Source organism: Diabrotica undecimpunctata, chromosome 7 (genome assembly GCF_040954645.1).
Source record: "Diabrotica undecimpunctata isolate CICGRU chromosome 7, icDiaUnde3, whole genome shotgun sequence".
Lineage (NCBI taxonomy): Eukaryota > Metazoa > Arthropoda > Insecta > Coleoptera > Chrysomelidae > Diabrotica > Diabrotica undecimpunctata.
The window spans coordinates 46,547,076-46,561,536 of NC_092809.1; the positions used below are offsets into that span (position 1 = coordinate 46,547,076).

At 32.5% G+C, this 14,461-nt stretch overlaps 1 protein-coding gene across 1 annotated transcript in view; it reads left to right on the plus strand.

Moving 5' to 3' along the window:
- Positions 1 to 14,091, plus strand: part of LOC140445285 (midasin-like) — an 84,232-nt gene extending 70,141 nt beyond the window's left edge. The window contains exons 20-22 of the mRNA XM_072537215.1: positions 22 to 668; positions 10,730 to 11,104; positions 12,773 to 14,091. Of these exons, the coding sequence (XP_072393316.1) occupies positions 22 to 668; positions 10,730 to 11,104; positions 12,773 to 14,053 (2,303 nt within the window). The 3' untranslated portion in view covers positions 14,054 to 14,091. The remainder of the gene's footprint in view (positions 1 to 21; positions 669 to 10,729; positions 11,105 to 12,772) is intronic.
- The last annotated feature ends 370 nt before the right edge of the window (positions 14,092 to 14,461 follow it).

Below are 14,461 nucleotides of genomic sequence, written 5' to 3' on the forward strand. Positions count from 1 at the left end.
TACTAAACCTTTGTCTTTTAGGTCCCGATCAAAAAGAGGAGAAGGGAGAAAAGGGCGAGAAAGAGGGAGAGGAACAACTGGGTGCCAAGGAAGGTAAAACTGCCAATGATGAAGAAGACCAAAAGGAAGGAAAAGAAGAAAAGGAGAAAAATAAAAAAGAAATTAATGAGATGGAAGAACCTGAGTATGACGATGAACAAATCGATCCGCATCACGGTCAACAACAAGAACTGCCAGAACCAGAACCGATGGATTTACCGGAAGATATGCAATTGGACGAGGGAGAAGCCAACGATGAAGGAAATGATGACAAGCAAGACGAAAATCCATTTGATATAGACACTATGAAGGCAGATGATAAACCTGACGACAAAAACGATGAAGCGGCAGATGAAAAAAAAGACGATGAGACTAAAAGAGACGATGAGAAAGATTTTAGTAGTGATGATGAAGATGTTGAAAGGGGAGATAAAAACGACGGAGAAGAAGGAGCAGATGGCGAAGACGATGAGAATAAAGATGACGATGCTGCAAAAGAATCAGAAAAAGCTGATAAAGAAGATGATGCAAATAGCGAAAATGGGGATGAATCTGCTTTAGATCAGACACAAAGCCATCAAGAAAATATAGAAGCTATGGAAATAGACGATGCAGATGCAGCTGATAAGGTTAGTTGTACATAATTGGTATTTACTAGATTACTTTTTTATAACTGAATTTATATAATCCCCGATTAGTAATAATCAGTAAGAATATTACATGGAAAAATTTCTGTCAAGCTATCATTTTTACATTATTGGATCTTAAGAACTTTTGCTCTGTTAGTTGTGTGCGGCTCCTCAGTCTAGCTGGGGATTAGTGCAGCCAAAACTGTCACAGATATAGAACAATTGACGAATGATTCAGATTTAGCATTGAAAGTTATTTCGTCAAACTTAAGAAGCTACTTACTTCTCGTCTCGAGAAAACTAAAAAAACTCAGTTACATAAACTATGATAGCCAGAGCAAATTTGATCACGGGACTGATAGTTTCTGCCCTTCAGGGACGATTTTTAAAAAATAATTATTTAATTTACAAATGCGAGAGAACTTTATTACGTTCTTAAAAGTTACAATATTAAAATTAGACTTTACTGTACAAAGATTCAAATCAGACTGAATAATAATTAATTAAAATGAAATACATTACACATTGAAAAATAAAACAATAATTCGCAAGTTGCACTTTTATATTCAGGTCGATCATAGTTCAGGTGCTGACGCTGATTTAGGGTATTGGCTTATGGGGTCAACGACTATAACTCCTCCACCCTTAGTTTCTGGAATTTTTCATGGAATTGAAAAATGACCTAGGTTGGGCTTGTGGTAGGTTTTCTTCAGGATCATCTTGGATGTGAACACTCTCCATGGGACTATCATCGTTTATTTGCGAATTCGTTCTTCTTATACATTTAATACCAAAATATGCAAAAATTATTATAATCAAAAATATTGTTGATAGGTTCCAAAAGTTAAAAGGACTAGTAGCTTTTGAGTTTTTAAGTATCAATGTTTTAATTTCTTCTTGTTTCTTCTTAACTAAATGAATCTGGTCCAGTTGGACATCTTCGATATGAACTTCGGGAATCTCTTCTTGATGAGGATGAGGAATAACTATATTCGGAAGTAATAGTGGCTGACTTTCAGAAATGAGGCGATAATTGCTAAATGTTTGATCTTCTGTGCTAAACTGGCATTGGAAAGGAACTGTGATGAGATAATTTCCAGAAATTAGTTGAAAGTCTGTGTTAGTACAGTTCATTTGGATTTTGGTTTTGGTTACCAAAATAGCGATGTAGTGGGACTCATCTACTTGTTGGATTATATTTTTTGAAATGTGAACTTCTATTCTTTGGCATCTCGTAGGATTAGATTTCAGTTTAAGGAGTTGGAATAGACAGTCTTCTTCATTTTTACTTTTCAGATGATTCTCGGGACAAAAGAATTTTGGCTTCAGATTGGAACATGGTACAGATGTGTATTGGTAAAAATTTTCATTCATTATCAGATAGGTGTTAGGGGGTACTATGGTAGTTCGATTTACAGTAGGAATCGAGTATAAATGATAGTAGGAGTATTCGTCGGGATAAGCTATTGGAACATGGACAATGAAAACAATTGTCAAGTTAGAGTAGTACGCTTCTGTTTCTAAGATATTATAATATTTATTTATGTCTGATGTGATATTCGGATAAATAAGTTCGTTTCTTGAATGATATTTCATAATTTGAGTTAATATTGACTTTAGTTCGTTAATCTTTACTATACTACTATTTAAAATACCTAGTCTCGCAAATGTTATAGAGTTTTCTATTTCTGTTAGCAACTGTAATGTAATATTTATACTTATACTTAATTGATCTAAAATATTTCTAGTTATAAGGAAATCTTCAAAATTAAAAATAAATTTATTAAGATTTGAACGAATAGATTCTAAACCAGAGAAAATTACTTCTTGGTTACTCTTTATGAGAGAAATAGTATTATTAAAATTCTCTACAATCTCAGTCGATAATGAAATTTGTTTATTAAGTTTATTTACAATTTTATTTTGGTTACTTTTTAGTTCTTCTAGTGCGTTATCATAATGTTTTGCGTCTTCTGTATCTAAGTTTCCTGTAATACATTTAATAATTGAGCCTAGTCCGTCTATAAGACCTCTTTTTGCTCTGTGGTCAGGTAAGAGTGATTGGAGTTTTTGTTCAGCTAGTTGTAGCTGGAAGAAAAGGACACGGTCAAAATTTTCTAATTCGGAATAATAAGGACTACTAAGGCCGTCTTTAATTGCAGCTGTTACATTTTGATAGGAAAGCCTTAGGGTATTAATTTCTTTTTGAATTGGTTCTAAATTGACATAATGAATAAATGAATGAGTACTGAATTTAATTTTTGCACTACCTAATTTATAAGGGAGTATACCGGGATTGTCTTTAAGATTTGTAAAGGTGATTTCTTTAGTCTCGGCTTGTTGAAGGCCCAGGACCATCATCGTTGTCATTAGGAACCTGCAAGAGTTTTTTCCGGTTAGTTTTTGGTCGTCTTAAGTTTTGTTTATGTAAAAGTCTTTTTTGAGTAGCAACTTTAATTTTTGCATCTTTAACAACTTTATCTTTCATAAATTTAGGGTTAAGTTTATTTCGTACAAGTGTAGTGTTTTTCCTGTAAACATCACTGTCTTCTTCGTATGTGAGTGGTTCTTGTCGATCCTTATTGTGATATTCAATACTTTTTTCTTTTTGTTCGATCAATTTTTTATTAAGTTCTTTATAGATCTCTTTGGTCATATCTCTATGTTTTTGCATATAATTATTAATCAGTTTTTGGTCTATGTTCATATCAAATATTTCTTTAGTGTTAATGTGTCCATTTATAATATCTATAGGCTTTTGTTGAGTTACGGAATGTATTGAGTTATTATATCCTAAAATAGCATAAGGCATTTGATTTAAGATATCAATTTTTCCATCTGATTTACTTCTAATTATTCGTAGGTGTTCTATTAGAGTAGAATGAAATCTCTCTATAGATCCTTTAGATTGGGTACTATTTGTAGTAACATAATGAGTTTTTACTTTATGTATGTCGAAGAATTCTTGTACAACAGAGTTTTTTAATTCTGTGCCTCGGTCCATAGTTACGAGATCAGGAATTCCATGATGTGTCATGAAGGTTAGAAAAGCTCTTACAATTTCAGTACTTGTCAAAGCTGAAAGTGGGTATGCTTGACCGTATTTAGAAAATGTGTCCATTATAGTAAGAAATTTTTGGCCTTGACTTTGAAAAGTGTCTGCAAATATTATTTCAAACGGTTTTGTAGCTGTGGGTGTTATCATCAATTTTTGATTTGGCGGATTACGATCATATTTATTTACTTGGCAAATATTACAATTATTTATAAAATCTGTTACATCTTGTTTTATTCCTGGCCAATAGTAGGTACGTTTAATTCTAGTTTCTGTTTCTAGAATACCTCGGTGATTGGTTTTCCCTTCATGAAATAACCTTATTTTTTCATGCTGTTCATCTTTGTCTACTAAATCTTTTAAGATGCTGTTACATTTTATTAACTTGTAGGCAGAATTTTTAAATGTGTTTTTTAACGTTTCTAATATTTCTGGTATAAAGGTGTCTTCTTTGAAGTACACAGCATATTTGTATTTTGGGTCAATGTAATTTTTAAATATATTAATAGTTTCTTGTACAATATTATTTTTTGAAATTTGGATATAAAGTCTTTTTCTGTTGGGAAATATTTTTTCAATTTTTGGTTTGGCAGCTGAGTGTAAAACAAAATCAATTACAATTTGGTGATCAAAAACATTGAGATGTTTATCAGAAATGAGCATTCCTAGTATTGGATCTTCTATACTAGTATGTACAGTTTCTTCATCATCTTCGTTATCTTCAACGTCGTTATCTTGGTTATTTCCTTGTTCTAGGTTTTCTTCGTTAATGTCGTCGTCGATATTTACAGCCATCGAAACGCTATCATCATCGTTTCTTGGAGTCTTATTTTGTTCTTCCATGTATTTTAAAAATTCATTACAATTAATCTCTATTCTAGATAGGGAGTCTGCATTTGCATTGCAACTTCCTTTCTTGTATTCGATTATGTAATCAAATTCCTCTAATTTTAAACGCCATCTCACTAATCGCGAATTTGGTTCTTTTAGAGACATAAGCCACTGTAAAGGTTTATGGTCTGTCATAATTTTAAATTGTCTTCCAAATAGATAAGGTCTAAAATACTTAGTTGCCCATACTATTGCAAGAAGTTCTTTTTCTATAACACTGTAGTTTTGTTCGGACTCGTTTAATGTTCTCGATGCATAAGCTACTGGTTTGTCTTGACCATTTACCAGTTGAGATAAAACGGCTCCTACTGCTACATTACTTGCATCAGTAGTTAATATAAAATCTTTATCAAAATCTGGATACTGAAGTATAGGTTCATTAATTAATAAATTTTTGCAATCTTCGAAACATTTTACAAATTCTGGAGTGTGTTCTATCTTAGCATCCTTTTTTAAACATTTCGTTAATGGTTTAGTTAATCTGGCAAAATCTTTTATAAATCTCCTGTAATATCCTAACAATCCTAAAAATCCTTTTATTTCGCGTGCTGTTTTAGGAATTGGATATTTCACAATTGCATTAATTTTATCTGGGTTTGGTTTTACACCTTCAGTAGTTACAATGTGACCAAGATAAGCTACTTCTTTTCTTAAAAATTCACACTTATCTAATTGTATTTTAAAATTATTGGCTTGTAAACGTTTAAAAACTTTTTCTAAATTTACAATATGCTCTTGTAGTGAGGTAGAAAAAATAATTATATCGTCTAAGTAAACAAGACAGATGTCATCTTGAAGACCTCGCAGAATATCGTCCATAACTCTCTGAAAAGTTGCAGGAGCATTCTTGAGTCCAAATGGCATACGAACATATTCATAATGTCCATTCTCAACATTGAAAGCTGTCTTGGGAATATCGTCTGGGTGCATCTCAATCTGATGAAAACCACTAGCTAGATCAAGTGTACTAAAATAGTTGCATCTGCCTAATTTATCAAGTGTATCGATAATATTTGGTAATGGGTATTTGTCTGGAATTGTTTTCTCGTTCAGTTTCCTATAATCTACGACAATTCTCCATTTATTTTTTCCTGATGCATCTGCTTTTTTGGGTACTACCCAGATAGGCGAGGACCAAGGTGAGTTGCTTGGTCTAATAATTCCTTGTTCTAACATTTTGTTTATTTGACTATTTACTTCTGGTTTATGAACAAAGGGGTATCTATACGATTTACTATAAATAGGTAGTTCATCCTTAGTTTTTATAAAATGCTTAACTCTATTTGTAAATGTAAGAGGTTTATCCTCGCTATGAAAAAGATTAGAATATTTATTACAAATTTTTAGAATATTTTGTTTTTCTTCAGAGTTCATATGAGATGTACGGATTAAATTTTCAATATTAAATTTTTCGATTTCGTCTGCAGGCACTATGTCTGCATGGAATAAATCATGACAATTTTCGTCAAAAGGAACAGTATCAATTGGAGCATCTAAGGTGACAAAAATTTCATCTTGGGTTCGGTTATAGATTTCGACTAGAGCAAAACCGTCTATTGCGTTCGAGAGACATGCAGGGATTTCACATTTTTGAATAGTTTGGTCAGGGATAAATATACATCCTGATTTTTGAGAAACTGGAATTTTAGCTACACTACAAGATAAGGGGTCCAATTTTTGTTTAAAAATTATTTTTAGGTCAGATTTATAGTATGTTATAGGTATACTAGAATATGGAGTAGTTAAATGGGAATTTACGAAATCTAACTTAGCATTAAGATATTTTATATTATCTAGTCCTAAAAGACCATCGAAACTTCTATGAAAATCAAAAAGATGGAACTTAATCTTACCTTCCTGATTAAATTCTGAAAAAATGGGGATTTCTGCACAAAAGTCCTTCTTTGTACTTTGAAATACTGCGGAAACAACAAAGGGTTCATAAAAGATATAATTTTTGTAGAAAAGGTTAGCTTTTTCGGGGTTTAAAAAAGATTTAGAGGAACCTGTATCTACCAGTAACTTTAATGGAGGATCATGAATCTGAATATATGGCAGTTCTCTTTTATTTGTGGAAAAATTTAATTCTATTAAGTCGGTTGGTTTTGAAAGATGCCGTCTTGAAAATTTTGATGATGCTCTTCGTTAACAATATCATAAGTTTGTTGATGAGAAGTCTGAGGAGTATTTTGGTAATCACTATTATTAATCGATTCGTATTCAGTATTATACAGTTCTTCGAATGTAAAATTTTGATTTGGATTTCTAGGGTTGTGGAAATTATTCCTGAATTGGGGAGTACTATTTCTAGTAGTTGTACTCATAGGAGTAGATGTGTTTGGAGCAAAATTGGGATTTGATCGCCAAGCGTTCTGAGCTGGCTTGTTAGAGTTTTGAAAGCTATTTCTGAACTGGGGAATACTATTCCTAGTAGATGTACTCATGTTAGTGGGTCTATTGGGAACAAAATTTGGATTTGGTCGCCAAACATTTTGAGTTGGCCTATTAGAATTTTGGACATTATACTGATAGTTTTGGGGAGTGTTTCTTTGATACTGATGTGATTGTGAAGGTTGAAAATGTCTATTATTGCGAGAATTTATTTGGGAATTTGAATGATAATTATAGTTTGGGTTTCTAGAATATTTGTTACTATTATTATTATTATTAGTATTAAAATTTTGACTTTTTTGATAGTATTTAATATTATCTTCTTCTTTAATGAATTGTATAGCTTGCTCGATAGATTGTGGTCTCATTGCACGAATTATGGGTCCTAAAGGTTCTCTTAAACCTGCTAAAAATGTTTTTAATGCTTGTTTGTTAAAGAAATCTCGTTTATATGTACGTTCCTGACCAAGATGGTGTAAATCTATATAGTTACAAATAGAATTTAATAAATCTAGCACCTTTTCATGAAATTGATAAGGTGTTTCGTTTGGCTTTTGTTTAAGATTAACTAGATCCTGATTTAGACAATTTTCGTCTCTTTGATCAGCAAAATTTAAAACTAATGTATTTTTTATACCATCCCAATCAGTATTGCCTCTAATCGCAATTATTTCTTCAGCTCTTCCTTCTAATTTATTTAATATACCGTTCAATAATAAACAATTTTGAAAGCTATTAGGATTAGTTGTATCAAAATAATGTTGTAAGATTGATTCGGTAGCATTTATAAATCTATAAAGTTTATTGATATTGCCATCAAAACGAGGAATAATGGCTAAATTTGCGATATCTAACTTAGGTACAATAATAGTAGCATTTGAAGTACTTGGTGAAGTCATTTTATTTTTATTTAATACTTTTCTTTCTTAATTATATTCTTATCAATCAAAAATAATAAGTAAATAATACGTACTCTTGACTATTATTTTCACAAAAGGATTTAATAGGCAAAGAGGAGTCTGAATATGAATAAAAATTATTAGCTTACCACATTTATGTACTTCTGCTTGTTTATTCTGATGTCCCTGGAAATTCTGGATGTCCTGATGGAGCCCAAAATCACTGACAGTTCGAAAAGTTTATGAAGAACGGAAACCGGTTCTTTTTTCGTCAAAGAGTTAAAACTCACGAATATCCGCAATGGAATTCTACGAAAAATCCACTAAGACTGCGCCACTGATAGTTTCTGCCCTTCAGGGACGATTTTTAAAAAATAATTATTTAATTTACAAATGCGAGAGAACTTTATTACGTTCTTAAAAGTTACAATATTAAAATTAGACTTTACTGTACAAAGATTCAAATCAGACTGAATAATAATTAATTAAAATGAAATACATTACACATTGAAAAATAAAACAATAATTCGCAATTTGCACTTTTATATTCAGGTCGATCATAGTTCAGGTGCTGACGCTGATTTAGGGTATTGGCTTATGGGGTCAACGACTATAACTCGGGTTGTTCATGTCTGAAAAAATGCATCTATATAATATTTTCGTTGATAAAACTTATTTTAATCCATAAACTTCTAAAAGGTAATAGTTATTTATTTGTTTATTTATTTATTTGCCCATTTTTTGTGTGTGAGTTGTATAAACGTAATTTTCAGTAAAGTAACTTTCTGGATGGGAAGTGTGGGATGGAAAGAGAAGAAAAAAATGCAGGTGCAACTTAGTTCCCACCTTGCAAACCGGCGCTCAGATGTTTAGAAGGACACAACGGTGAACTTTGGGGCGTAGGTCAATAGATGTGGAATGGTGATATATTTAAAAAATATGAATTTAAATGTACCAATGAAAATGAGGGAATTTGGTACTAAACGAAAGGAGAAAAATAAAGTTCGCCGCCTAGTCCTTTGTCAAGGGATGAGGAAAACTCGATACGACCTATGAGAAAATTGGTTTAAGAAAGATTTAAAAAAATAGGCTAAACATTTAAAAAATCCAATATGCATGCATAGTAAAAAAACAAACACTTACCTTATAATATCTATCTATATTTCTCTCAGATGTACCTTCTAATTAGTTACCAGTTAGTTACCAGAAGAAAGGAAGATTATAGTAGAGCATTAAACAAATAATGGCTACACATTAACAATCTTTATTACTCAAAAGTTTAGCTTACTCAAAACTTATTATAGAATGTTAACAATTTAGCCAAGTAAACATAAATAAAATAAAATAGACAACAAAAATACAAATTTAGATAAATCAGATTTAGACAAAAACTAATTTTCAACTGAATTAAAACTTCAAATCACTCAAAACTCAAAAATCTCTTTATTTTGTCTTTGTGTACCTGTTGTACGTACATATTTGTAGTACTGCACTACATTATCGATTTTCCCATCTTTCTTACGAGCTATTTGCCCAATTGCGACAAAACAAACTAAATCCCGGACTAACCTGAGTGGGAATCCACATACTCCACCTTACTACTGATGGTGAAAGTGATTTTAAAATCACGTTGTGATCAGTTACTGTGATTTTTAAATAACGATGATATTAAACGGTGACCGTGATCACCGTTCTTTTATGTACAGTAACGGGTAGTCACAATTATCGTAAACTAAACAACACGATCGCGATCACTCTGGGTTAGGTAGTTTGCTAGGTATTTTCGAAAATTAAATTAAATCACCGAAAATATATAGATGCGTTTTTTCAGACATGAATAACCCGTGATCAAATTTACTAGGTATTTGTTTGGTGTTAGCTAGATGGTTTGACTTAATTAACTAGTAAATTTACAATACTAACGATAAAGTAATCTGTTTTTAAAGCACTGTAAAACTTTCTTAACAACGCTTCCTCTTTAAAATAAAACTAAAAATAACTCTAGAAGTTCACTTCATTTTTTTTATAGACTTTTAAGAATGTTTTTATGAAAGAAAAAATATATTCAATACGTTTAATGGCGTTATTTTAAATAAATCATTTTAAAAAGTTAAATATCAGTAGATAATAACATAAAATATCTTGTATTTTAGTTCCTAATATTCACAGTTGGTAAATCCCCAGATGTTCGTCACCGTTCCCCAAATCACGTTCACCGAGAATATCATATTTATTATATATACTACTTATCTAAGTTTTGTTAGACGTTGACCGTCAATTGATATCTGAGATATCTGTTTATTTATTACGGTTATCGAAGCGTAGCAAGCAACGCTAGTTATTGGTGATTTATAAATCGCCGTGACTGAATCACCGTTAGTGCAATCACGTTTCATTACTACACCATACCCTGACGGTTGTTAAAATTGAAGTACTCTCTGATGACAAAATTCGGAGCTTCACCATAAAAGTTTCTCTCATTGGCCGCTCCCCCGAAAAGTGAAATGATCATCAAATATCGATTCTCTTGCCAGCATAAGCGGAAAGATTCTTGTTTATTTTCTGCGTAATTATCTAGATATCAAACGAAAGAGCAATTTGCTTATTATAAACAGACCCCAAAATGTTTACATTATCAATCTCAGAAACGCAAAAAGATTAAGAATCTTTTTCGGTTTTTATGATACACGGGGTGAAATGCTACAAATGTACAAATCTTATAGTGATCGTTGTATACAATTCGCTCTTGTTTTATAAGAGGGCAGTTATTAATACATATCATAATAAAAGCGATTTAGTCGTAATAAAAATTTATAATATTTCAGGCGCAAGCTAACAAATCCGAAAACCAACAATCAAATCAACCAATCGACGAGCTTCAGCAAGAGGATCGGCAGGATCAAGAAGGCGTCGGTCAATCGCAGATGGAAGAAACCAGTTCTGGTCACACAGCCCAAACGAGCGCCCCACAAGAAATAAAAACGGCCAAAGATAATCGAGATATGAAGGAACAGAAGAGAAAGCAAAAACCTGGGGAGAGTGACTCCAAGCGAAGTTTGGGAGACGTGGACCAACCTGTTCGGAAGAAATTGAAGACTGTGGAAGCCAAAAATGATAGTAAACAGGACAAGGAGGATAAACGGGACGAAGATGCCGATATGTATCAACATATTCAGGATGCGGAGAAGACGAAAACTCAGGTAATTGTTTGTTAATGTAATTTTAATTACAGTTTAAGTGTGTATAGGCTTTCTCTGTTGCTGTTGAGTCTTCGTTAAATAAAAATCTTTTTCCACGCAAAACTTTTTGATAAGTCACAAGAAGCCAAGTTTGGCGAATATGTTGTAAGAAATCGTACTAATTTACTCATTTTCGTGATGATTTTTGAGCTTTGTAAGAGGATGAGTTGTTATAATGACAAATGATTCTTTTTATCACAATAATGTTTTATCCGTCACAGTAATAATCTGGGTTTTTTGTATAACGAGCAGAATCCCCATTTCATTTCAAAAACAGGTAATACTAATATTTTACTTCCAGATTTCTACGCCCTAACTCACTTAGAAGTATACCAGGTTTGCACTATTCCTTAGCATTTTGTTTTAATTTAGGATTATGGTTGTAGACCAATTCTCATCCATACTGATGAAAAAAAATCATAAAATCCTTTTATTCTTACTAGAATTCTCCTATTGTTGATGAAAAGGTCCTTTTGATCAATGTTAACGAATGCGATTCTCATTTGCACTGCCTAATGAGATTTCTAGTATGTCTTCTACTTGCTCTCTTTCAGTTAGTTAACGATCTTGGAAAACGATATCATGTAATTTTGGTAATGTTTGCTCGAGTTGATACACTTTTTGGACTCTTCATTCACTTGGATCTTCATTCACTTTGTTACAGCTTACAGTATGAATAAATTCAGAAACCCGCCATGCCTTTTTTTTGTTTATAGCGAGGCAAATAGCAACAGCGGTGTCTCTTATATAACGACAAACCTATGAGCCAGTATTAAAGAGGGGTACCTATTAAAAACTGCATATTGAAAATCAAAGATTATTAAGATTTTGTGTACTTTACTACTTTAAAATTAATTTTATACTGCATGCTGAGAAGTGCCAAAATTTTCACGATTTGGTAAACTTATAAGCTAATGGCTAAAAGTTGAGACTTCCCGATAGAGGATACAACTAGAACAACTAAAATTAAATAAATTTGTATACAGGGTATCCAGAAACTCTTCTGACAAACGAAGACAGGAGATCCCTAAGATAATTTTAAGACAATTTAACCCAAGTCCGAAAATTCTTCCTAAGGGAGCTAGAGCTCTTTAAATATGGGCCTTGTAATTAGTTTTTTTTTAAATACTTCCAGTATACTTTTATTTAGAAAAATGAAAACTGGTACGATTATTTATCATGCAGAGTTGAATCGATTCCATTATTTGCGAATTTCTAGTACCGGTCATAGCGTCCGTTTTGGGAGGTCATCGGGTATTTATATAGAAGCGTTCTGGAGGTATTAAAAAAAACTAATTACAAAGCGCCATCTTCAAAGAGCTCTAGCTCACAAAAATAAATAAAGAATATAGCATATTAACAAAAAATAATAATTAACTATTATATACTGGATTAATCAGATCGGCAACATATTTAAAATATATTACATTAGTTGAACGACTATTTTAAAGATGGCGTTAATTTTGAAAACAGTTAAAGTTGATGAATTTTAATTTTAAAAACAAATATATGTGTTATATTATGTATCTATGTTATATGTACATTTGTATAACATTTAGTTCTTTTTTGTAACATTTCTTTTTTCTAAAAACTGTCTAGAAAAAATATTAAAATATATCACAATTTCAGGTTCTCGATGTGGCTACAAAAGAACAAGCAGAAAATCAGAAAAAAGAAACACACCACGAAGAGGAAAAAGACGAAGAACCTACAGAATCGTCAAAAGATCTTCCAGAAGAAGAAGAGACTGATGTAATAGACGTTGACACCGCAGAGTCGGAAGTAGCAGAGAAATTAGGCGAAACAAAGGACCAAAAGAGTAAAAAGCAGCAACATCCTCAGGGCGATGTTCTAGAGGAAGTACAAGAAATAGAAATAGACGGAGAGCTTGTCCAAACATCAACTGTACCACGTAGTACTGAGTCTACACATCATACCCAGTATTCCACAATTGTAGAAACTACAGCTTCTAGACTCTCAGTAGAAGAAATCAACAGTCTTCGGCTTGATGTTGAAAGACAATTGTCGGGTTGGAACGAACCTCCCTCTACCGTTGAAGCAGACCAAGCTTGGCAGAAAATATCTTCGGTTACTTCGTCGTTGGCTCAAGATTTATCAGAGCAGCTGAGACTCGTGTTGGAACCGACGCAAGCAAGCAGATTACGTGGAGATTTTAGAACCGGTAGAAGAATTAATATGAGAAAAGTGATACCGTATATTGCATCACAATTTAGGAAAGATAAAATATGGCTTAGGCGGACTAAGCCGTCCAAAAGAGAATATCAAATAGTATTAGCCATAGACGACTCTTCTAGTATGGCTGACAACCATTCCAAAGAATTAGCGTTTGAAAGTGTAGCACTTATATCCAAAGCACTATCTCTTTTAGAAAGTGGACAATTGTCAGTTTTGAGCTTTGGCGAAAACGTAGAAGTGATCCATAAATTGGCAGACCAATTTACGGATAAAAGTGGCATCAAACTGTTACAGAAATTCAAGTTTGATCAAAACAAAACTTGTGTAGCTAAACTAGTGGATTTTTCGACGGAAATGTTTAACCAATCTCAACTACAGTCCACTGCACTAAATGCCAAATTACTAGTGATTGTAAGCGATGGAAGGGGCGTATTTTCCGAAGGTGAAACTTTTGTTAAACAAGCTGTGCGCAGGGGGAAACTTTCCAATATATTTACGGTATTTGTAATTATAGATAATCCAGAAAATAAGAACTCTGTGCTAGATATAAGAATGCCTGTATTTAAAGACGGAAAACTTCAGGAAATTCAAAACTATATGGACGTATTTCCATTTTCGTTTTATATTATTTTAAGAGACATTAATTCTTTGCCTAGTGTTTTAAGCGACGCCTTGCGACAATGGTTTGAAATTGTGTCCAATTTAGATAAGTAATCATGATTTTTGTTAATTTATTAATAAAGCATGTCTTTAATAAATAGTAGTTATCATTTAGTCCTTAAGAAATCACAAACAAACAAATCAGTAATAGTTCAAATCTGGAATTTGCAAAAAATCAGTCGTATAGTCCGGTCGTTCAGCTTGGGAACATTTTGACAGATTTATTGTCAGAATCATCTTCCTCTTCTTCAAGTTCCATCTTCTATCGAAGGTTGGAAATCATCATGGCTATGCGGACTCTGTTGACTGCCGCTCTTAAAAGTTCTGCACTACTGCATTCAAACAATTCCCTTAAGTTCTTAAGCCAGGATATTCTTCATCTTCCCACATTTCGCTTTCCTCGGATTTTGCCTTGCATAATAAGTTGTAATAATGCGTATTTTTGCACTCTCATCACATGTC